General features: G+C 47.8%; 1 protein-coding gene across 5 annotated transcripts in view; it reads left to right on the top strand.

Annotated features, from left to right (window-relative positions):
- The first annotated feature begins 1,222 nt into the window (after positions 1–1,222).
- PLEKHG4 (pleckstrin homology and RhoGEF domain containing G4) overlaps positions 1,223–23,822 on the top strand; it is a 50,659-nt gene continuing 28,059 nt past the window's right edge. For all 5 annotated transcript variants that reach the window (XM_027904067.1, XM_027904068.1, XM_027904069.1 and 2 more), the window contains exons 1-7: positions 1,223–1,444; positions 4,533–4,656; positions 5,881–5,974; positions 10,242–10,328; positions 11,635–11,751; positions 13,773–13,871; positions 14,741–14,889. In XM_027904067.1, the coding sequence (XP_027759868.1) occupies positions 1,231–1,444; positions 4,533–4,656; positions 5,881–5,974; positions 10,242–10,328; positions 11,635–11,751; positions 13,773–13,871; positions 14,741–14,889 (884 nt within the window). In that variant the 5' untranslated portion in view covers positions 1,223–1,230. The remainder of the gene's footprint in view (positions 1,445–4,532; positions 4,657–5,880; positions 5,975–10,241; positions 10,329–11,634; positions 11,752–13,772; positions 13,872–14,740; positions 14,890–23,822) is intronic.

The raw sequence follows: 23,822 nt of genomic DNA on the forward strand, positions 1-23,822 counted from the left end.
TTGAAAGCAGTTCAGGCTAAGCCTCAACCTGTAAATCTCCTTCACTGCTAAAACTTGTATTGAAAGCCACTTCAAGGACTGCTTTGTTCCTGGTCCTGCTCTTTAATGAAGTATTGGAATCTGTTAGTAAATAAACTGAGTCAAGTGGCAGCATTGTTGATGCAGCAGGAAGGCAGGATGGTTGAAGTCAATTTTAAATAGCAATTAAAATGTCTGACTTCATAGCAAGCAAATAAATACTCCACTCTTATTTTGCTGAAGAAAGGTGGATATTTGTGTTGGTAGATGGCTGAAGTATCAGTGCAGTGTAGCCTTTTCTTTATTACAGCTTTCTGCGAACACTGGGATAGCCAAGCTGGGTACTTTGGATGCTAAAGATGCATTATTGAAGGCATACTGTTGGCTTCTCATTCTTGTGGTGTTCAGAAATGGGGAATAATGCTTCTTACACAGAGGGTAGATACTTTTTTCTTCTGTCCAGATAATTTTTGCCTGAAAATTAAAGCGTGATAAAACCAGCCTTGGTTTCCATGCAATAGCAAGAATATTTAATTTTAGAATTAACCTATGCTGATAACTTGTACTTGAGAGCTGAGGTGTCAGACAAAGGAAGCATTCTCTGTAGTTCTAGAGCAGGAGCTGATTGGTGTAATCATCCTGTTCTTCAGTGCTTTAAAATGGGTTTGTGACTTTCACATTAACTGTTCATTAAAAAAGTCCGGACGAGCAGAACCAGGTCTCTTTGGCTGATTTCCAGCTGATTTGTCAGCCTCAAGTTGACTTCATATTTTCAGGAACTAATCTGAAAGTGCTGTTGTGGGAGTAATTCTGCTGTGATGGAGTTGCCCTCCCTGTCAGAAGCTGGTTTATCACTTCAGCAGGCTCGGGCTGCTGGAGCCCAGCCAGGCAACTTGCACCGTGCCAGACTTCCAGGCTGTGAGCAGACATGTGCTGCTTGATATGTTACCTTTAAAAATGGCTTTGACTCCAGTAATCCCGATCTGAATCGAGCTTTTGTGCTTTGCAAACTTCACAACAAATCGGTTTATTTTGTTGGAATTACTGCAGCACTGATGTTATAACCAGTTTTGCAACGTGCATGAGTTGCTGGCACGAGGACTGAAGGAGCTGCGGAGTGCTGGGGGCACATCCCTCCCACATCTCGTGCTTTCCTGGGACCTTCTGGGTGGAAATCTGCTTGAGCTTCTGTTTGCTGCTTGTCTTACAGGGATGGTGTCAGAAGGGACAGAGCTGAGAAAAGGAGCAGCTGGCACAGATGTGTTGAAACCAGTGAGTAAAGTCAGTGCCCCGGAGGAAACTTTGGCACCAATTACTCCCCCGACATCCCCGACTTCTGGAACTGCCTGGGGTGGCCAGTTTGCACCTACCATAGTCAAGGATGTGAACCCAGAAGTGCTCAGGAGTGGTGTTGCCTACCTGCCCGGTGAGTAGCTGGGCCAGAATGCCTGGGAAATGTGGCTTGTGGGAGGGCAAGGGAGATGAGCCTCTGTTTGCAGCGCTGGAGACTCCTGCCAGTTCCATTTCTTTCACCCCAAACTTCTCCAGAAGCAACATTCCTTGAGTCCTCTAAAGCTTCTGAATGGGCAGGACAGGAAGTGGAACTTCCCTCCCATGAAAGTCACGTTAATTTGCTCCCAGGAGTCTCAAAATGTTAACCGAGTGCATGTGAGTCAGAAATGCCAAATCTGTGGGCTCATACCAGGAGTTCAAAAAGAGAAGAGTGAGGGTACACCTAATAATGGGCTGGTGGGCCTGACATCAGACCTGGTCAGAACAATAGGAACTCGATTCTCTTGGTAGATAATTAAAGGATAGGTGTGCAGAAGGTGCTCTGTGACAGGGCTCTTGAAAACCAGTTTTATTCGTAGTAATTAGAAGTTTAGTTGATTAAATGTAGCTACCCTAGATATAATGGATTTTTAGAAAACATTTGATTTCATGACACACAGTGTTGAAAGGAATATCCCAGTGAAGTGTGGATGAGCAATGTGTGGGATGAAGGGTAGTGTAGCTAAGTAGCAGATGACAAAAGCAGCTATCAAGGGAGGACTCCCCAGAATTGTTCTGCCCACATCAAGTTGTAGGTCAAACGTTACCCGGTGTTTGCATCTGTTAGAGCAGCAAGTATCAAATGGCTGCAGATAAAACTTCTGCAGGGGACAAATACTGGCAGAGGGGTGAGCGAAGCTGAGGCTGTTGGACAGAGCAGCCAGGGTCACTCAGTGGGCAGGGCTTTGTGTTTAACCAGACGTGAACTGAAGCAGAGGAAGTGAGATCTGCCTCTCCAGTGAGACACAGCCTTTGGCAGCACCCGTGTAAGGAGCCCCTGTGGGTTTGTGTCCTTCCCCAGCCAGTGAGAGGGTTGCTCGTTGTGGAGTGCAGGATATCTGCATTTGATCAGCTCAGGAGCCACGTGCGGGTGGGAATCGGGCAGAGAGCAGGGAAGAGGTCAGGCAGCTGTGTGAGGTGAAGGAGCTGGGAAGGAGGGCAGAAAGGCAGCACAGGGATCTCCCGCTCTGTGCTAGGGCTGCAAGACCAATTTTGACCTCAGATATGTAAAGGGAAGGGGATGGCTAAACAGATTGAGTGATTTTTAGCTCTGTGTGCTCGAGATGCCTCTCAAATAGTCATCTCTGCTCCTTTGGGATTCCAGTGGGCAATCCTCACACCTAAGGCAACACACTCACCACTCAGTTAAATGTTTTATGTTGGTCATTGGTAATGATACAATAATTACATCAGAAGGAGTAACTTTTATAATGAATAGTAAACAAGAGCTAATTAATAAACTAGTAGCTGATGGAGTTAGCTGAAACTTTCGGGATGGTTTCAGTTCTGCATTCTGCTCTTGAGTGATTGTGGTTGGGCCGCTGTTGGACACCTTGCCCTGGTGGCTGTGGTTGCTTTATTGACCTTGTCAGGCAATTCCTTGACTACTATATGGAAGTTCAAGGTTTAATCAAGTTCTGGTGATGCTCAGCCTCCCTGATGGACAAAAGATGTTTCTTCAGAGTTAAACAGTTTTTACTGAGTTATTGAGCCATTTTTCCCGTAATTGAGTGCTTTGTTTTTCTTAAATTTTATTTTGTGAGGATCCCCTTATCTTATGAAACAAGGTATTTTAATAAGCTTTTTCTAATTTCTTCCCATCTCTTTGATTATGCAGGGTCCAGGCCACAGTATTTCAGAGTTATGAAAGTTGTGAATCACACAGATGATGGAAGATTTTTGTTAGCAGGAGGAAGCCTGTGTCACTGTTTTGGTCCGTGGGAGGGAGAAAGCCCTGCTTTGAAATGATGCCCATCTGTGTCTGTGGCCCTTACTCATATCACATCCTAGTGACAGACTGGGATCACTCCAGGGCAGTTTTCCATGCTTGGGCCTGTCCATCTGTGTCTGTTTTACCTGTCAACTTGCATGCTTGTCCCAGGTGGTGCAGGACAGTGTCTCCTGTAGTAGCAAAGACTTCAGAAGAGACAGAAAGGCACAGCCTTCCCAAGTCTCTGGTTTTCTCTTGTGCTTGGGATTTCCCCCCCTGCCTCTTTCTCATACAATTTGTATGACAGGAAATGGCTCCTGTTCTTATGAATTACTTTTCACACAATGGACACGTTGTCCCTGCTGGTCTCCAGATCACTTACCTTGCCGGTGACCTGTGTGAGTGCTGTGGCTTGAGCAGCCTCACTCCAGAGGCACTGCCTGCTTTTGAGTGGCAGAGGCAGCTCTGGCTCTCCAAAGTGCCCCACCTGCTCTTCACCTCTGCATCTGGAGAGGAGGCTGAGTGTAATTCCAGAACCGGCACTGCTGTGTCCTCCTCCTCCTCCTGTGATGAGCTGTGTCTTTGGGCAGAGAGGCATTGTGCTTCCCGGCTCTTCTCTTTCCTCAGCATGTCACAACTCAGCTGTGCTGCCCTTACTGTGCCTTATCTATCCCCTGAGCAAGCTCTGAAACTAATGAAAGGCTGGCACTGGAACTAATGAAAGGCTGGCACTGAGTGTGCCCTTGCCAGGGCTGTGCTCCTGGGCTGGCTGCTCTGGGCTCCTGCTCCGGGGCCTCGTTCCCAGGAGGAGATGTCTGGGCTCAGCCTGTGTGCCCAGTCTGGTCATGCAGTGCATGTTCTGCTGACCTGCTCTCTCATCTGACAGCGATGGGAAGGTGAGATCCTTTCGTCCTGAGTTCGTGAGGTTCTTGCTTTTCTCACGAGGTTGGGTTATCATTGGCTGACTTGGGCCATGTTGATGAAGAAGGTGTGTTTGGGTAGAAGAGAGCAGTCCAAATTTAATGCTGCCATGAGACGAAGGCAAGCAGAGCTCAGCTACTTCGCTCTGGGGCAGCAGTTGGGTACTTTGGAAGTGTGTTTATAGCCTCCTGCCATCTGCAACGTACACTATAATGAGTTCTGTGGAGGATTTCCAGGAAGGTGATGGGGTGCTAGTAGGAGAATACACAACTGGAGCCAGGCTCTGTTGAATTCCTTGTGTGACTTTCCCCCCCTTCCCCTCTTGTTACAGGTACGAGAGATAAATCGGGGCGTGCCGTGGCCATAATAACGACAAGGAACACGGCCTGGCTGAACCCCCACTGCAACACCACCGAGCTCGTGCGGCTGCTCCTCTACCTGCACAGCATCCCCAGGTTTGTGGGGATGGGGTGGACTCTGCTGCCCTCTCTGATTTGCCTTTTGGGCAGGTGGGAATCGACGCAGCGAGTGGGAGGGGTTGACCAGAGATTAGTTTGGTTGGAGCACGGTGCTGATAACACCAGGGTTGTGGGTTTGGTTCCTTTATGGGCCATTCCAGGAGCTGGACTCGATGATCCTTATGTGTCCCTTCAGAATATTCTGTGATTCTGTGACTTTACTGGCCTAAGAACCTGCTCCAGACAGTCCCCAAAACAAGGTGGGGATCTCCTGCTAGGGTGACCAGGCTTGTGTTCAGCAAGCACTCTGCCTATTCTGTATATGCCTTGTGCACCTGGTGTGATAGAATTGGTTGTGTACAGAATGTTTTCACGTGTTGCCATGTGAATCCAAGCCATTCTTGCTATCCCTCATTAGCTCAGAAAGTGGGATTTGGGAGCTGTGATGGGGCAGTCATGCAGCAGCTCCGTGGTAGTGTTGTGACATGAAATTTTAGGGCCAGGCCTCCAAGCTGAGAGGGAGGGAGGATCTGCAAGGGTTGAGAAAATCTGCCTTGATGTCTGTCTGAAAATTTATTTTGGAGTCTGCAGGCTGGGGTTTGCTGCAGCCTCTCTCCCTTTCAGGATGACAGACTATTCCTCCCCTGCTCATCACCTTGTTTCCTTTTTAGACAGAGGTAAAGCAAACTCTCTGATAGTGATTTTTTTGGGAAGGCTTTAAACAGTTGGTAAAGGGAGGAGGCTTAACCCACGAGAAAGCTTCTGCTGCTCCTGCTTTTGTTTCTTATGCTTCTCCCTTCAGTTCTGATTCTGGGCAAGACGGGCTTTGGGTTGGTTCCAGACTGGCTGCTCTTGTGAAGCAGCGAGGCTAAACCTAAGCTTGTCCCTGAACACAATTGGGAAGGACTGGTTTTCCTGTGTGGATTATCCAGAGTGGGTATGGAAACCTTTGCTATCAGTGACATGTATTCTAGGAATTGGAGAAATGGGAAGTTGGGTGGAAACCACAGAATCCTGCAGCAGAGGTTAAACCTGAGCAATCCAGTGGTGGTTTCCATATATATATACTGGTTAGGAGAAGGTGGCCAGTTAGTTCCCTGTCCTTACAAAGCCATAATGGACTGGGTTTTTTTCACCCTGCCATGACTGTGTGTTCTGTTTCTGTAGTCCTGTTGATTGTCCTTGGTGACAAAGGTGACCTTTTTATCCTTGTCCTTGCAGACCAGAATGCCAGGCTTTGGGTCTGACTGTTCTTGTGGATGCTCGTCGCTGTTCCCCTGTTCCTGCTCTCTTCAAGGCCTTCAGCATATTGCAGGTGAGCCTTGAGCTTGGGCACAGCAGCACTGGCTGGCTCGCTGTTGTGCTTGGGTGGTACATCTCCATCTGCTGCTTTTGTCTCCATCTGGCTCCTGGCTCTCTCTGTTGGCTTTGGGAGCTGGAGTTCCGTGCCCAGCCCTGCTCTAGGAGGATGACCTGGCCTTACCAGACTGCAGACAAAGCGAAAAAACCCCAAGCAATCTGAGTTAGGGGACAACACCCCTCCCCATCCCTGCAAAGCTGCTTTCATCTCGGTGCTGAGAACAGCCTGTAACCAAGTCTAAATTTGTCATGAATTGTCCTGCTTGGAGATGTCCCCTGCACTGAGGGGCTGCGTGAAATGTGCAGGGATTTTTGCCTGCCACGAAGAAGGGAGGAAGAGAAACCTCTGCCTGCTGCCTTGGGAAGGGAGGGACACTGCTTGCCATACCAGGTGGAGAAGCACATGCAGCTGTTGATGTAGCTGTCAGTGAATGATTGGAATCGGACGTGCTGTAACTCTATATTGCTTCAGGTCAAAGGCTTTCATATCAGTCACTTGGAAAAGCCAGGGGGTTGTGTTGTCCCCGCTCGCAGATAGAAACTGCCTGCTCTGTTAGAAAGCCAGGGAGCTGCTGGGTTGTAGTGATGACTAATCTTGTTTAAGCAGGTGTTCCTCTTAAATCAGAGCTTAGGTCTCTTAGGACTCAAACTCTGCAAACTGGAACAGGGCAATGTTTTAATGAAGCTGAATGTCTGTGGTTTATGTGCTTCAGCGCCACATCTGAGAGTTGGGTCTGAGTCAGAGGTCTGTCCTCCTGCTTCCTGGGCTGGGTGGAGCTGTGAGCTCTATCAGCGTCCTCATTCTCTGTGGTGAAGGAGTAATCTGGTGCCCTGCTCAGTTCTGCAGAGGTAACAAGCAAAACAAGGATGTTCTCTTTCATGCTGTGCCCACGTGGCAGTGGGCTTGCTAAAGCTTTTGAGGGTTTCACTGCCCATGGAAATTGCATGGTGGTCGTAGTGGGATGATTTGGACATCAGCAACGTGTTCTGCCTGTCCCCACTCTCATTCAAGCATGGTAATAATGCCATTTTAACCTGAAGTTTCCCACCTAAAATGAGGGAGAGGGGAAGCTTTTTGCAGTCCCTACTGTGATGGCTGTTTGGCTCTGAGCACGTCTTTATCAGGGTGGTGCAGCAGGTAGTTAACAGAGATTAATGTGCTGCAAGACAGATTGCTGGACCTGAGTGTGTGCTTCAGTAACAGTGACTGATGGAGGCTGATTGCTTACGGTTTTTTGAATCTTACACTGACTCTTCTGAAGACTCCTTAAAGGAGTCCACTTTGGGTAACTTATTATCTGGTAATCCCTGGCTCCCCTGAGCCTTTTGGAGATGCTGAGCATTTGCTCCGTGATCCCATGGCAATATTCTCCTCTAATCTGGAACAAGGATAGGACACTGGGTGTAGCTGCAGTGAGGCAGGCTACACGTTCCAGAGTGCAGCAGTGGCTGCAGAACCACAGACTGTAAGTTATGCTTCTGAGGTCACAGAGCAGGTCATTTCCTTGAGGTCTTTCCTGAAATCCCTGACACATCTCAGCGTCTCTGACCTCTGGCAGACTGTCTGGAGCTCATTTTTCTGCTGTCCTGCACTCTACTGAAACAGGATTTGACTTACATGGTTTTTGTGAAGCCTGCTTTGGTAACGTGGTAGAATCTGTTCAATGCTGGTAAATTATGAAGGGTTGTTTTCCTCCTGACCCAGCAGTGGGAAGCACTGCTTCCCAGTGGGTAAGCACAGGTCAGATGCCCTAATGCAGAGTCCTCTCCTGCTGCAATGCTCTGACCTGTTAAACCTAGAGAGACTCCTGGGGAGTGCAGACTGATCCTGGGGAGCAAAGGTTCCTGGGTCAGGATTTGTCAGTCTGAGAAAATCCTTCCTCCACTTTTCCATCTCTCCAGAATGAATGCACGACCGGAATTCAAGTGCTAATAGACAATTTTTGGTGCTTTCAGGTTAGTTTTCCCTACAGTACTACGGAGTGTGCCCATTGCTCTGCCTGGACCCACCTGGTAAACTGGTGGAAGCTTGTCCTCTCTGCCTTGTAGTTACATTCTGCAAGACTTTTTTCCCCCCTCTTCCTTATCAGAGTACTGAGTAGCTGGGAAATCTTTCTGTCCCAGAGACAGCAGTGGGAGCAGGGGCTGAATAAAGAGCTGCTGCAGAGCTAACTCAGGAAGAAGCTGGAGGAACTCTGGCAGCTCTGTATGGAGGTGAAGGGAAATGCTAAGTGTGGCCATGCTGCAAGAATAGATCACTCTTGTTCCTGTGGGAGACTCTGTCCTGATGCTTTGGAGCGAGGAATTTTGCAGAGGTGAATGCTGTGATGTTTGGTCACACATCATTGTCACCAGCAAGCTCAGTGCTGGGGGGCCTGTCCAGAGGAGCTTTGCAGCTCAGGAGTGCTGGGCTGATCCCTTGCTCAGGGAGCAGGCAGGGCATGGACAGTGGAACATGAGCAGGTATCTGTGGCTCCCGTAGCTGTTTCAGTCTTTGGATTGCTCCCTCAGTGCTGTTCAGCTTCTCTCAGCTGCTTAAATTAAAAAAATATGGTGAAAAATACTTAATTTCTTTGGAAATGCAGCTTCTCCTTGGCTTGGAAAACCGTGAACTTCTCCCCTGACAGCTTTATTTATGAATGGTTTTTCAGTTTCTATTTTCAGTTTCTGTTTCAGAACAAACAAACAAGCGAGTGTTTTGGCTGTTTTGGTAACCTCTTGTTGCACCATCTCTACCTTTATCCCTCATCTCATGACTGTTGGAGTAGAAGAGGGATTGTGTAAGAATAAATTTGTTTAGCACCATCATCTGTCTTGAAGCTGTGTCTAGTCTTTGTCCCTCAGTACCTTCTAGCAGATAAATTCAGAGCTGCTGATACAGCTGTGATATCTCCCCATCCTCTCTTCAGATGACCTTCAGTGCTTACCTAATGCAGCCTAATTATGCAATAAATTCTTTCTGGCCTTTTGATAACAGGGAAAGTGTGAATAAGTACCTTTGCAGAAAGGGATTTGGGAAGAATTAGAAGCCTCTCACAGTTTTGGAAGATGTTTCAGCTGGGATTTTTTTCCTGCCTGTTTGAAAGGATCATCCAGTTAGGACTGGATGAAGGAAAGGCCTTTTTCCTCCGTTCTGGAATCTCTGCTGCTGTTTTCACTTGCAGAACTGGGGCTCCTTGAGTTGTCATTGTATCTCCATTGCTGAACAGGGCCCAGTGTCGTGTTAGGTGGCTCAGTGTCTGCTGGTCCACTTGTCTCTCTACTCTGGCTCTGCTGTTCCTGGCAGATATTTGAGCCTCCACAGGGTTGGAGCTGTTTATTTAAACGAGTTTCCTTTGCTGTCCTGGGCTGCTCTGTGGCAGTTTCCTTGCAGCTTGGGCGGTACCACAAAGGATTTGTTGCTTGACAAAGATTCAGGGCCCTGAGATCCTTGCAGACACGAAGACCGTGTAGGAGACATCCAAATGGGATGGCTCTTGTTTAACCACGTGGCGTGACAGCTTCAGTGGCTCTTCCCTTTGCTTTCCTGGTCCAGGCATCACATATTGAGTGAGGATCCATGGTCTGGATCTTTCCCTCTTCCTGCTGTCCCTCCCTGTGCCTGTTTTACCTCCCTGTAGAGTGTTTCTATAATTGCAGGGCTGCTCCTGGATCTCTGAGTTTGAACTACAGCTGCCAGACATCCTTGGATTTGGGATTTCTGTCTATTTAACAGTAGAAACAGGATGCAAGTACTTAATTGTAAATTGGCAGTAAGTAGAGACAAGGCGACCTCTTTGCCTCTTTGGCACTGTGAGGTTTAAAAAAAAAACACAACACAACTTCCTTTCAGTTAGGTGAGGTGACCAGGAAAGTTACCAAGAAAAAACTTGGACACTGAACACGGTTTTTGGTTTTGTTTTTTTTTTTTTCCTGTTTTGTTTATTTTAACCCTGACACACTTCCCTGTGTAGAAGGCAGAGTTTTTTTAGTGCAGCCAAGACCTGACCTCTTCCATTGCTTCCTTAAATACTGCAGGACTAGTTGATCAGAAACAAATTACCTTAAGGACATCACCTCGGTGCTCTGTGGACTGGCTGTCCCTAATTCCTGGTGACTGCCTTCTGGGCTTCGTAGATGCCTTTGAAGGATAAATTGCAATCTTGTGTGGGAACCTGGTATGGTGCATCCTCCTTAACATCCCAGACAGATCAGTGATGGATTTGTGCTCTGCTCTGTTGTAGGACATGGATCCCCCTTGCATTCATGGGGTACTGCTTCTGGTTGAAAGAGATCTGACTTTTCGGATGGAGAAGCCACCAGCAGGACAGGTAAAACCTGGGGGTTTGCTGGACAGCCCTTGATACCCTTTTCTTAACTCTCCAAACAACGTGTTGGTATCATGTTTATTCTCACATGAAATCTCTGTAGCTGTTCTCTGTGTCTGATGGCTGTGGTGTTTATGGGGGCTGAGCAGATCTCCGTCATGCTCTGTTGTTTGCCGAGTCCCTCAGTGACATTTGCACCGTAATTGTGTCAGTCTGAGTGAATAGATACCAGACTGCATCTTGGTTCCTCCCTCTGCTCTTAAAACTGTTGCAAGGGACAAGACTGGACTGAAATTCTGTGCCTGTTGAAACCCTGAAGGTTTCAGAGCAGGCCAGCACGTCCCTTTTGGCTCCTGTGGATGAAGAGGTTGTGATAGGCGTCAGGTTCGCTGTGTGTGTGGTGTGGTGTCCCAGAAGGCTAAAGAATAACAAATACCATCAGTCCATTTCCTCACTGCCCCTTGTGGAAGAATGTGAAGTCAGAATGGAGGCTGCAGGGAGAGCTACAGAAGGCATTAAACACACAGAACAAATACAGAGAGTGTGGGAGGGGACAGAGGAAAGGCTCATAAAGACAAGGGTATGCAGGAGGAATTGGAAGCATCATCGCTATTTTGTAAGGAGGTGGAAACTTCCCAGCGGGTGTGGGGGATTTCAGTGTCTGCACCTGAGTTTGTGTCTGGGCTGGCTTCCATGTACCTGCAGGAGCGCTTGTTGCTCTGGTGAGTATAAAAGTCCTCTGAGGTCCTACAGACTCGCAGAAGGGGAGTTATCTGTGTCAAGATCCATGAAACTGCTGTAGCAAGTAGCTGCTTCGATGAGTGGAGAGTTGAGGGCAGGGCAGAGGCTGCTCTGTTAGACTGTTTCTCCAGGAAGTGAGATGGGGAAACTGGGGGCTGGATTTAACCTCCCAGACTCTCCAAACAAATGCAAATCGCAGCACGTTGTGGGAACATCTGAAGGAGTTGCTGTGCTTCCACTGGGAGGTGCTGGCTCTGGAGAAGGCTGGCTGCTGCCAGACTGCCATCACAGATGTTCTGCCTGGTGAAGCAGCGTGTTGTGGCCTGCATTCCTTCAGGGTTCGCCCACTGAGCTGTTCAACAAGCTGCTCTAAGACTTAATTGATTTTTTTTTTACTCCTTCATGTTGTAGTGATATTGCAGATGTACACTGTGTGTCGTGTTTCTGTGCAAGACAGAGAAAGAAATGAAGGATTCTGTCTTTTGTTAACCTTCCCCTCCTCCTCCGATACTCACACTCTTAAGGCAGGCCTGCTTTTTAAAATTTTTTTCCTTCTATTCCTGTGCAGTTTGAACTCCTCACCTCCATGAAATCCCTCCATAAGCACATAGACAGCTCACAGCTGCCTCTGGAACTGGATGGGACCTTCCCCTACTGCCACCGGGACTGGCTGAGCTTCCGCATGGTGAGTGGGATGTGGGGAGTGCTTTGGCACAGGAACGGAGTGCAAGCAAGAGGAGCTGTCAGCAGCTGAACCTACAGCATTAAAAGACAATGTTCCTGTGGTGGTTATGTGTGCAAATGAATTTCTGTTATCAAAAGAATGCTAATACTGTCTTCATCAACTGATTGGCGTGACTGCAGGAAGTAAAATTTTAGTTTTTACCTCATCTGCTTGAACTGCATTAATTCTTCCTTCCCTTCAAGATATGGTCAAATCTGAAGTGGAGCCCTGTTTTGTTACATCTTTTTGGTTTTGGAGCAAGTTCCCCAGGTCATGCTAACAGCCCCCTAGGAAAACTGCAGTCCTTGCAGGAGTGAGACTTAGAAGCTCCTGATAATCAGTTCAGAATTCTTCCTCTAGGAATACTTTTTACCTCGTGCAGCAGGGTGTGTGCAGACTGCCAGAAATCTGCATCTGTGGCACCAGTGCCCAGCTCTGTGTGTGCCTGTGCTGTGGAGGGAGCCTGAGTGCTGTGGACCCATGTGCTGTTTGAATCTTTAAAAACTGTACTGAGTTATGAGTTATTTGGCATGCTGAGACTAGACAGGATTTAATCTCTGTGAATCTGCACACAAGTTGGCTGTCTTCACGGTGAGTGTGACTTGCTCACCCTGGGGGATGACAGGATTGTCACCTCAGCTTCCAGGGGATCCAGTGGTCTTTTGGCTCCGACCTCGCTGCCCAGAGTGCTGCATGGCAGAGTACACAAACAGATTAAGATGTCACTGATGAAACCACTGTGTGCTTCAGCAGTTAGACTTGGCATGTGGCAGTGTTAATTTACCTTTTCCAACTTATTTTAGAACCCAGTTTTCAAAATTTTCATGTAAAAATACTAGGATGGACCCATGCTGATGCCTGATCTTGGTACCTGGGGTTGAATTTGAGATGCCAAAGTTTATTTGGCAGTGAGGAAGCAGAGGAACTTTGCAAGGATTATGGGTTAGTTTTCTGGACAGAGTTGGGAATACCTAAAGAGCCGAGGTGCTCTGTGTGTGCAGAAGGGTAATTTTTGAGGGAAGGAGCTTGGTGTCAGACTGCTCCTTGCTTGTGTCGTGGATCGGAACGTGTAAAATGTTCCCAAAGGGAGCTGGTTTGCATGGATTGCCTGTCTGCACTGTGTGTGATAATGACCCACGTGCTCAGCCCCTTTAGCTCTGCAGCTATGTGGCAAATGGCATTTATTTCCTGTCCCAGTGATCTCACCTGCATCCTGCCTGCTAATCTGTCACTGCTGGGGCGGTTCCAGCACTCCGGGGAGGAGGGAGTTGGGTTCAGTACAGATTCAAACAGCTGCTTTTTTGTTTTGTTTTGAGTTATTTTGGAATAGCTGTTTCTCCCTTCTCTGATTTCAGTGACTGGAGGGTGGCATCTGACAATACTTAGGCTTCATATCTCTGACTTTTCTAAAAAGCAGTGGCTCAGGAACTCTTATGGAAAGTTGGGTCTTTTTTTGTTTGTTTGTTTTTCTCTCCCCTTCCCCCCACTCTGAAGAAAGGAAGGATCTCAGATTTGCCCATAGCTTAAGGTGCTTAATTTTGGAAGCTTTCCAGTTTCCTGTTCTTTAATTCACACTACTTGTAACACAAAGAGAAATGATTTAAAGTAGAAAAATTCCAAGTACTTGTTTTTTTTTTATGTTTTGTTTCTCCGAAATTCATGCATGGTGATTCATCTTCATGGGAAGTGACAAGAAATGCTAACAGCAGAATAATGTGGGACTCAAGTGGACTGATTTCTGTAGAGCATGGCCCATGCAAGCACGAGTATGCAAGTTTATAAGGTCTGCACAGAGGCCTTGGGGGAGTGTGATGGGCCTCTCTCTGCTGGTTGAGCCTCACCAGATGGTCTAATTGAGCCCTTGGGTTAATGTGTTTGATTCTCTCTTGGGTTTTGTACTTTTAACCTTCTGCAAGCTCAAGACACACCTCTCCTGTCAGCTCTGAGACGATAATCTCTGCCTCGGTCCTTTCTTCTCGTAGAAGCTGGAACACTTGCTACAAGGATGCCAAGGTGCCTGTGCCTTCCTTCAGGGAGCTATCCATAAAGTGGAATCTGGAAAATTACCAGGAAAAGCTGAGGTGAGCCTGTCCCTCACCTGTCAGCAGAGGTGGGGCCTGAGAGAGGAGAGAGCAGGATAGCTCAGAAAAGCTGCAGCTTTGAATTTGCAAGCTGTAGTAGCAGAGTATTCCGAGTGCTGCGTGTCACTGGGGAGCTGGTAGGACAGCAGAACTAGTAGAAGCTGATCCAAATGAAGTGGTAGAAGCTTCAGTGGGTCTGGAAGCTCACTGATCCCTCAGGGTCACCCAGGAGATCTCTCCAGCTGGGCTTGTTGCTGATGGGTGCTGGCTGCAGCACTGGAGTGCATTTTCTGTGGCTCCTACGAGCTTTGGTGTGTCCAGGACAGAGCAGCTGCCTCGGGCTGTGCCACACCAGGTCAGCTCCAATGGCCTGGAGTAAAGTCAGGTGACAGCACAGTTGTGGTGTGGTTCCAGCTGAATTCCCCCTCTTGAGAAGTTGCTGTACCCCTGACCTGGTAGGACACTGCTGAGGGTCCCAGCAGTAAATCGAGGGAAGGTACCACAGGACATCCATCTCATCCCAAGGCTTGAAGCCAAGCAGGTCTGGGCTCTCAGAACAGTAGGAGCTAGCTGTGAGTGGAAGATGAGGCTTCAGTGCCCAGCAAATGAATGGAACAACAATGATGGGAATTGGGTCACAATTTTAGCCTGGTGGGGAAAGCAGGGGAAGTGTAAGGAGTGCTGCTTTATCACTTTGGACTTGGCAGGCTTGAGAGAAGCAGCTGTGGGAAGCAGCCCCCCCCTTTCCCAGGGTGGGCCCAGGTGAGATGTGGTTTGGGTGTGTTTTGGGGTGGGTGCTGGTTTTTGCCTGTTCCCTCATTGCCTGTGGGTTGCAGTCACTGCTCATCTCACTCTTGTGATCCCTGCAGGATGCAGCTGTGCTGCTGAGGACCTACAGGCAGTTGATGAAGAACGTTCTGGAAGACACGCGGCTGGTCAGGCTGCAGCTGGAGGGTGGAGCGCTCCTGGCCAGGCTGAGGAAGGAGGAGTCTTGTGTCACCCTCACCCATGACTACAGGTGAGCCTCCAGAGTGGGAGAAGAGGAGATGGAACTGAGCAAAACTCAGGCACTGTGAATCTCCCCGAGATGCTCCTTCAATGCTGGAGGTTGGAGAGCAGCTTTGTGTAGTGAGGAATTACGTTGAAAACAGCAAAGGTGAAAAATGGAGGTTTACTTTTTATCCTGACTCTTTCATCCCAGGCCCAAAAACTAGTCTGGGTGGATTCACTTTGGTGTTTAAACTTCCTTTTCCAAGCCAAGTTAGACTTATCTTGTGTAGTGGAGAGAGAGCTGGATATTTTGTGCACCTCCAAAACACAACCCTTAATTGATGATGCCAGCGATGAATGTTTGGGTCCAGGGCATTATCGCTGTGTGATTTCCCAAGGCACTCCTTATGCAAGGGGGATTTCCAAGGACCTTAGCTGTGAGGAATGCTTTCTGGCTGCAGCAGGCTCTGATCTCCTCACACACTGGTACTGCTTTGCACAAACAAAGACTGGCTGCCCATTTGCAGGGTTGGTATGAGAAGCAGGGCCTGAGAGAGCCCAGCTGTTCGACATCCCCGGGGCATTGCACAACTCCTGTTTGTGCTGCTGAAACACCTGAAGCCTATCGGCCTGTGAAGGCCTCTGTGCTATGTGCTGTGCAAACAACAAGGTAGAAAGGCAGCCTTTGCTCCCAGGAGCTTCCAGCCCCAGTGTGAGATAAGCCCTGGCGTGTGGGTGCAGGTGAGGGCGCAGCGGATGGCGGGGTGGTGTGGAACTGCTCGTGCATCCGCAGCCTCGCTCTGCTCCAACTCCCTGTTGCCATCACAAGCTGGGAGGTTTGAAGGGAGGGAATGGAGAGGAGATAACAGAATAGTTATGGAGTGTATCACCCAAACACTGGGAAAAGCAAAACATCTCTCTGAAAATTCAGCGGGTGACAGTGCAAGTTGCTGCCCGTCACTGGGAGAAGGGATTTGTTGACATTTTGGTGCTGAGAGGGGAGTGTGGGGACAGGCTGTGGAACTGTTTCTGTTCCCTGCTTGCTGTGACTGCTGTCAGCAGCTCTGGCAGGCTGTGCAGACAGTTGTCTTGCTGAAATGGTGAAGTAATCTTGATGCAATTTTGGACTGAATTGGTACAGTACAGTCTTTTCATTCCCACATGACATGAGAAGCACAATAATGAGAGTTTTTGTGTTCTGTCTAGGGTTTTTTATTTATTTTATTTTAAGCAACACACAGCAACTTTAGAGTCCTAGGAGACTAGGGAGAACATGCATGGGTTTCATGTTCTGTTTTGGTTTTAAGCTAAGCCTATGTTCTTGTGCAGGGAAATGATCAACTTTGAAACCTGATCTGACAGAGCCCCTAAGGATAATTTACTGCTTTGATTACCTTAGCAAGGGCAGGGGTGGGGGATACACACAGAATTCTTTGATTGCACAGTGTTTTGAGTGCATGCCCAGGCTGTGTAGCACGTTCTCTGCTTCATTCAAAATATATTCATTGCCTGCCAGTATGAGAGGGGACTGCAGGCCCTGGCTCAAATACGTGTGTCTGTCCCCAGCCTGAGGAGCATAAATGAACAGAGCAGGAGAAACTTATCCCTCTTCTAGCCTGTGCAGTAGTTGTAGAAATTAAAATCCATGCAGTATCTTTATTGAGGAAATGCCTGCTTTTGATCTAACTCGGGGCAGAGGACTAAATAAATCCACTCTTCCCTGTTCCAGGATCCTCTCAGATGGGGAAAAAAGCTCTATCACTTGGCTAGAGGACTCTGTATAAGGCACTGTTGGTTTTGAGTCTTCCATGGCTCTACTTTTACTCCTTCTTTCCAATCTGGCATGCAGATACCAAAGGTTCTGAGCTCTCCTAACCCTGTAAAGGCTCCTTTTGGTTATGATTTTCACAGGCTTCTGTAACAGATATGATCAAAGCAGGGTAGGGACAAAATACTGTGGTTGGCCTACTAAGCTGACAGGGAGAAGGTGCTGCTGTTTGTGGGTCCAGTGTTGAATTTCTAACTGGTGATGTGTGAAAATGGAACAGGACCTTGGGTGTGCACTCAGCACTGCCTGTGGTACTGCTGTCCTGGACTTTGGATTGTAAAATCTAGATCAGTTCTTAAAGCTTAATTCCACACCCACTCTCCCAATACTTGAAATCAAATTATTTACAAAAGCAAGTCAAATGGCTTTACTTTTCTGAGCCACCTTTTGGCACTGCTTTCTATCACGTGTCCCATTGCTCTTTATTCTCTCCTGTGGTGCAGAAGTCTCATAAAACAGGGAGTTGTGACTGCCAGCACTTCTCAGTCCTAAGCTGAGGCCAGCTGTGAACAGGTAACTGTCCGAATGGGCAAGAATTACAATTTTAAGAGCAATTTTCTGGACTCTTGCCTCCAGTTAATTAAAAGAGGCCATCCAAAAGTGGAGAGCTGAAGGTAAAAATTGTAGCACCACAGCAGTGGCTTTGACAGGTACATCAGCTCTTGCTCAGCTCACAGTGCAAGTCTTCATGCTTCTTTCTCCACCAAGTACCAGCGTAAAAGATCTGTTGGTCAGTGTGGACAAGTGCCATGGAGACCTCCATCCCTTCAATGCTATTAATACTTCTTTTTGCACTTTGAAACAGGAAATTTTTTATTACCAAGGTTTTTTTAATAAGGAACACAGAGTTGGGTAGCAGGTGTAGTTTTGGCTTCTGGCTTATCTAGTGTAGTGATCAACTAACCTGTAGCTTGCAGGCAACTCACTGAGCCAGCTGTGGGAGGTGGACTAAATGCATTGCTGCTTTTGTGGTGGATTTAGGAGGCTTGTGTTAGGATGGAGGTATCAGAGAAGCTGCCAGAAGCCAGGCAGCAGCCGTGGGAACTCTTGCTAAAGCGAGGCAGCCACATGGGGCTGGGTGGCAAGGCAAGGAGACTTCTGACCTGCTCTTTAGCCAGGCATTTTCCACTGTTGTTCTTATTATTGCTGCTCTTCCAGCATAGCCAGGAGCTGGGAATGTGTGCCCAGCCGAAGTGTCCGGTGGTGCTTTGCGTCCTGCAGATAACGCTGTGAGTCACAGGCGGAGTAAGGAAGGGAGAAACATTTTATATTAATGCCAGGATGGTTTGTGCAGGTTAAACCAGGACACACCTGCCACATGCCTGGCTCTCCCAGCAAACCCACGTTCTCACTGTGGCGTGGGGAGTGGGATTGCATCGTCCTCTGCGTGGTGATGGACAAGATATGCCCAAGGCTGGAGGTGAGAGCTGAAAGAAAGAGAAAAACCTCAGATGGTGAAGGAATGACCACGTTGAGTGCTTGGCTCTGTGCACATGGAACCAGAAAAAGCATACCCTCTTCCCCCAAGCTCCTCATCTGAAAAGAATCTGTGCTTGCAAGCTGTGAATAAGCAGCTTATAAATAGATGGAGGAGTGAATTCTCCTTTGTTTGCAGTATAGTTAGTATCTGTACTTTGAGGGTGGAGTGGCGAGAGCCGAGAGCTGGTTTTGTGAGCTGGCTATTTTTAGTGTGGCTTGGTGATCTGGTTGGAAGCCCTGGGTGGGGATCTGAGCAGAGGTAGTGGGCAGCACGGAGCAGACTTCCTGAGCAGCAGCTGCCAGGTTCCTGATGCTGGACCTGACTCAGCCAGAGCAACAAAGAGGATGATCTTACAGCTAGCAGCACAGTTCTCGTGCCTGTCTTCCACACACACTGTTGAGACACTGGGTGTGCTTGAAGCCATGGCCAGTTTGTGATGCAGTGGGTTTATAGCTGTGTGGTGCTGCACATCTCATGTTTGTGGGTCTTTAGCAAGACTCCTGCCAGTAGCAACTCCTTGGATGCTACAAGGCTGGCACGTGCTGCTCTGCAGAGTGGTGTACGAGCTCCCTTGGGTGGAATTAAACCTGGGTTATGTGCAGGCTCTGCCCCCTGCCAAGCTACTGCACAGCAGCATCTGCAGCTCTGTCTGCCTGGGGTAGATGAAGAGACTAAGCTGATAGTGCAAAACATGGGACAAATTGGGAGCAAAGTTAGAGGTGTCTGGTGTGGGCAGACTGGGATGGTTGGGATTCTTGGTTTGGAAGGTGCAGCGTGTGCGTCTGCAAGCTGGCAGCTGGTGCCATAGGCTGGTGGTCATAGCCAGGCAATTTACGCTGAGAAACCCTTCCTGGAGGCATCACTGTCTTCTGCCATCCCTTTTCTTCTTCTCCTTCCTCAGAGATGTGTGTCTGCTGTGTCTCTGTGTGTTTGTCCGTGCTTCAGAAGGTGGTAGTGCTTGTGTCACTCAGTGCCAGTTTCTTGGTTTGCTTAAGTAGCACTTGCTCCTCTCCCACCCTCTCTGGTTGCTTCGGGAGCCTCTCGTGCTCCCACTCACCCCAGTGCACCCTCCTGACGTGGCACCTTGCTTTGGGAGCTCCTTCACGTGTTCCTCCCGTGGACCTAATCCTGCAACCCTCACCTTGGGACAAGCCCTCAGTTTACCTCTGAAGGGAGATGAATAAAAGCAGCATAAATTCTGCCCTCAGAGGTTGCAGCTCTGCCCAAGACGCCTCTGCGCTGTCACCGGCGACACAGAAGGTGCTGACGAGCACTAAACCTCGGCCCAGCGGGGCTGGCAGTGCTTGTCCACGGCCTTATTTGTTTGTGTCAGGTGGAGGGAGGAGCACGGGGCGACATTTCGACCCAAACACGTACCGTGCTGCTTGGTATTCATTCTGGTTACGGTCTAACCTGTTCCCTCTGTTTGCCTGGTGGTTTTTAGCCCGGTAAAAAGCACTTACCCTCGCATTAAACAAACCTCGTTGCTCCACACACATAAAGGAGCGTGGAGCTGGAGCTCGTTGTCCTTCTGAGTGCATGGAGTGCTGTGTGGAGTCAGTTGTGACATTTGCAGAGGGGTGAAAGATTGCAGAGTTCTATCTAGGTAAGTTCTCATTGTTCTTTTAGGCTTTTTACGAGATGATTCCCCTCAGCTCCCCTTCTGTTGTTTGTTTTATGTCCTAAATCATCTTGGATTCGGTGAGAATTTACCCAGAAGACTCCAGTTTTGCTTGGTTTTGTTTGCAATATTTGTCATGCCAACGGGGCATTAGGTAATTAATGACACACTGCGTTTTATCTATTTAAAAATATTATGGAAAAACTTGCAAAAAGTTTCCAGTATAGGATGTTAACTGAGCCGCCTGACATTCCTGCCTCAGCCCAGACCATCCCACAAGGACCATTTTTTTTACATGGCTACACTGGGGTAGATGCTTTGGTTGCTGGAAGTGGTTAATAGCACAGTCCCTGCTATTATATGGGTCATAACAGGGGAAGTGGGCAAAATGAGGATGGATCAGGGAAATAGGTGTGTGGTTTTTAAATGACTGTGTGTGTGTGTGTGTGTGTGTGTGTGTTTGAGCTGGGCACCCTGAAAGCCTGGGAGCCCCAACTCCCAGGCTCACAGCCCATTAGACCTTTGTTCAACCTCGATTTAAAATATAAACAGGAATAGGTTAATGTACATGAAAGAAGGTTTGGAGGTAGAAACTGTTTACAGCTGGTGGAAAACCTCAGCTTGATGCTTGGTGTTCCCAGAGTGGTGTTTGCACAGCTTATCTCAGGCTCCACTGCTGAGTGAGCTTTTCCCCCTACCCAGGCTACTTGTTGGTTTGGGATTTCTTACAGTCTTGGTTTTTTTTTTTCCCAGTCAGTTTTATGGATCTTACTGGGATTTAAAATCAACCAGAATCTGAACACAGTTTTGCTGTTCCTGAATGCAAGCCAGGCTGCAGAAAGAATCAAAGGTCACAGCTTGGGACCACACTTGGACTCTTGTTTAACTGTGTGCATGGATCCCTTGGCTTTTAAAGGGATTTCTCAGTATATTTCTGCTAAAAACGTGTTTAAACAAAGAAAAGAGAATTCTCTCAGCAATTATGGTCTGTGCTGCATGGTATTAATTGGATGAGTTGCTCCCAGTGCAGGTGCTTGTCAGGTAACCTAGTGAGGAGGGATTCAGCCAGGTCTGTGGTCTCAGCTACATCCACCATTCCCATCCTCAAAGGGAACAGGAATCCCACAGGCAACCCCAAACTTGCTGTTTGACCTCTGTGCCTTCCTAAGGACACTTCAGGGTTCTGAAAACTGGACCCAGTTCCTCAAATACTTTTATTCAGTAATTTAAACCACCACGGTTATTTGTGTGCTGCAAAGAATAATTAGTTTATTTAGCAGTATCTGCTTTATCTTCACCCTGGCCAGTTGGAATTTCAACCTCAGCTGCACGTGAAGTTCTCAGCTTTGAAGAGCAGGATTGTGCATTTGAGGCTGACCTCTTTTTATGGCATTGTCGCAAATATGGCACTTGTGGGGGTTGCTACCGAAGTGAATTAATGACCAGGAATGGCTCTAATGCCTTTCTCCTCTTGCAAAACAGCCCTCAGGCACAGAGGACTGTCCCTGCAAAAGCTGGATTTCTTCCTGAAGCATTGCTGCTCAGGATGTTTAGGTGGTTTGTAGCCAAGGTACCAGCACGTGTGATCTGGGAGATGTCCTTGGACCAATCCATCCTTTTAAGCTCCTCTTTGCCAGGTCCTGTTCACCTTCTGCTAACACCTGGAGACACATCCACGAGGGAAGTTCAGCACCAAGAGTGGAGGACTAGATGAAGATCATGTAACATCTGGTTGTGCTGCTTCTAAATTACAGAATGATTAGGGATGGGTGATTTTCCAGGGCAGGTTAGCTGCTCTATGCTTGCCTAAACCCTATCAAATACGCTTCCTGAAATGTAGTATTTCCTTCCATCCATGAATTCTTGCAGTTTTAAAATTGACCAGGATCGGTCAGAAGATGACCCCTCTCGTGAGATCTGTTGGTTAGGGCAGTTTTTCAGGGATTGGGAAGTGCAGAACAGTAAATGGCTCTGCTGCTCCCCTCCCTGCCCTCTCCTGTCTGTGTGGCTCTGGCATTGTGCAGCACCTGCTTTGGTGACTCTTTTGTCACATCTATTTTTTGAAAACAAACCAGGTATTTTGCTTCAGAAACATAAAGTGTAACTCTCCAGGGCTGGCCTTTTTGAAGAATGGCTTCAGACAGAAACGGCCTTTCTAAATGATAGGTTTAAAATTACCCTGCCATTATACAACAGCTTGGCCCTTCTCCAGAAAACTGAAGACGTTTGGAACCTTTTCCACTGAAACGATAATTGCCCAATGAAAACAGGATTTGGGGAAACATAAACTGACATCAAGCTACTCCTTTTTGCTATAAATTATATTGACTCTGCACTATTGCAAAATTACTTGTGATGATTTGACCATGGAAGAATGCAGTGAAAGACTACTTATTACCACACTCCCATGTGCAGGGAAATTGCAATACATCCACTCAAATCCGAGCTTAGACGAGACTTTCCACTGACTTCAAACAGCTCTGCCTTTCGTCCTCAGAGCTGCACAGGCCTCTATTAAAATATCTTTAAGGTTCTCTTAACAACCAGGTGTTTCCTTTGTGTGGCAGGATGGAAGTCACTTTTTTCTTCTTCCACCAAATTTTCAATATGTGGTTTGTTTACTCCGAGCTGCCTTGAAGGCAGTGACGGACAGGAACGAAAAACTCCCAAGTCTGACTCTGAAAAAGAAACAGATATTTGTGCAAAGTGTGTCATTTTCCCCCATGAAACTCCCTGTTGCAGGATCCAGTGGAGTTTACTGGTATACTGGAAATCATTTAGGAAATTTTTAAGATCTAAATCAGCAAATGGATGTGTGTGTGTAAAGAGATAAACAGACGTGGAGAGGTTTGGGAGAACATGCTTAATGCCCAGTGGATACTGTCTGGGAGCACTGGAAGTGCCCAAGTGAATCTAAAAAACCAACTTTCCCATGGACTGTGAGCGACTCCTTTGTTTGGCTCGGTTTGCCCACCTTCTTTATCCTACAGGGTGGAAAGGCTTGTGTTTTCCTCTGTGTAAGAGAGTCAAAGATGGACGTTACTCGGGGAGCCTGTTGGGCTGGTAAAAGTGAACTGTCAGGGCACTGACAGCGTATGAATGGAGTTACCTTGGAGATGCAACACAAGACCAACAACCAGACACTGAGGTTTTAATGAATGCCTGCCAAGCGAGGCAGAACGTGTGAAAACAGCGTGGCTGGTCCTTGGAACAAAGGACCGAGGTGCTGGGATGCTGAAGGAACTCAGAGAGGAGGAGGAGGAGGAGGAGGAGGAGGAGTGGTGTAGGGGCCACACCTGAAGTCCCTCTGGGGCTCTGAGCCCAGAGGAGCTGTTTGGAAACATTTATTTCTGTGTGCAGTCACTCAGGAAACCATTGGCAGGCCCATGAAAAGGGGCAGCCTTTGAGTGTTGGGTTGTGCCTGATAAGGGTGTCGATAGCCTGCTGGGAGCATTCACAGAGAGCAAAACCAGTTAATTGACAAGAGTAAGGGATTTTGATTATACATAAACAACCCAACTTACAGCTAACAGCAAGAGCTGATTTCCAGCCCTCTTCTGAAATGAATTCTCTGTCCAACCAGTGTCTTACAGTATAAACTCCCAAATGCATCCTGGACTGACTGCACAGCACCTCTTTACACAGTGACCTTGTGGAAGGCCAATATCTGTTTATACAAAGAAAAATACTTGAAATGTGGGGTTTGTTGTCTTTTTGTTTTTATGTAATTGCTTCCTATCGCTCTACCTTGAGGGTGATTTTTTTCCCCCATAGTTATAGAGTTGTCTTCAGCTGATGTTCAGTGACTGATCTGTAGTGTTTGTTAGGGCCTTGGAGCTGAGGCTGTGACTGACTCCTGTCAAGGGAAACCACTCATACTTGAGGCAGCTGGGGGTTTGTTTCCTCCATCAGGCATGGAAAGGGGTGGAGTGGGAGTCCCTGGCTGCCTTCCCCTGTATCAGATCCCACTCTGTGCCAGGTCAGATGACCTTAGAGCTGGAGCTCTTGTCTCGAGTCCCTGAACCTTGTGTT

The sequence above is a fragment of the Empidonax traillii genome, unplaced genomic scaffold, assembly GCF_003031625.1.
Source record: "Empidonax traillii isolate 1590-97213 ecotype Southwest subspecies unplaced genomic scaffold, ASM303162v1 scaffold1005:size266651, whole genome shotgun sequence".
In the NCBI taxonomy this organism is placed as follows: domain Eukaryota; kingdom Metazoa; phylum Chordata; class Aves; order Passeriformes; family Tyrannidae; genus Empidonax; species Empidonax traillii.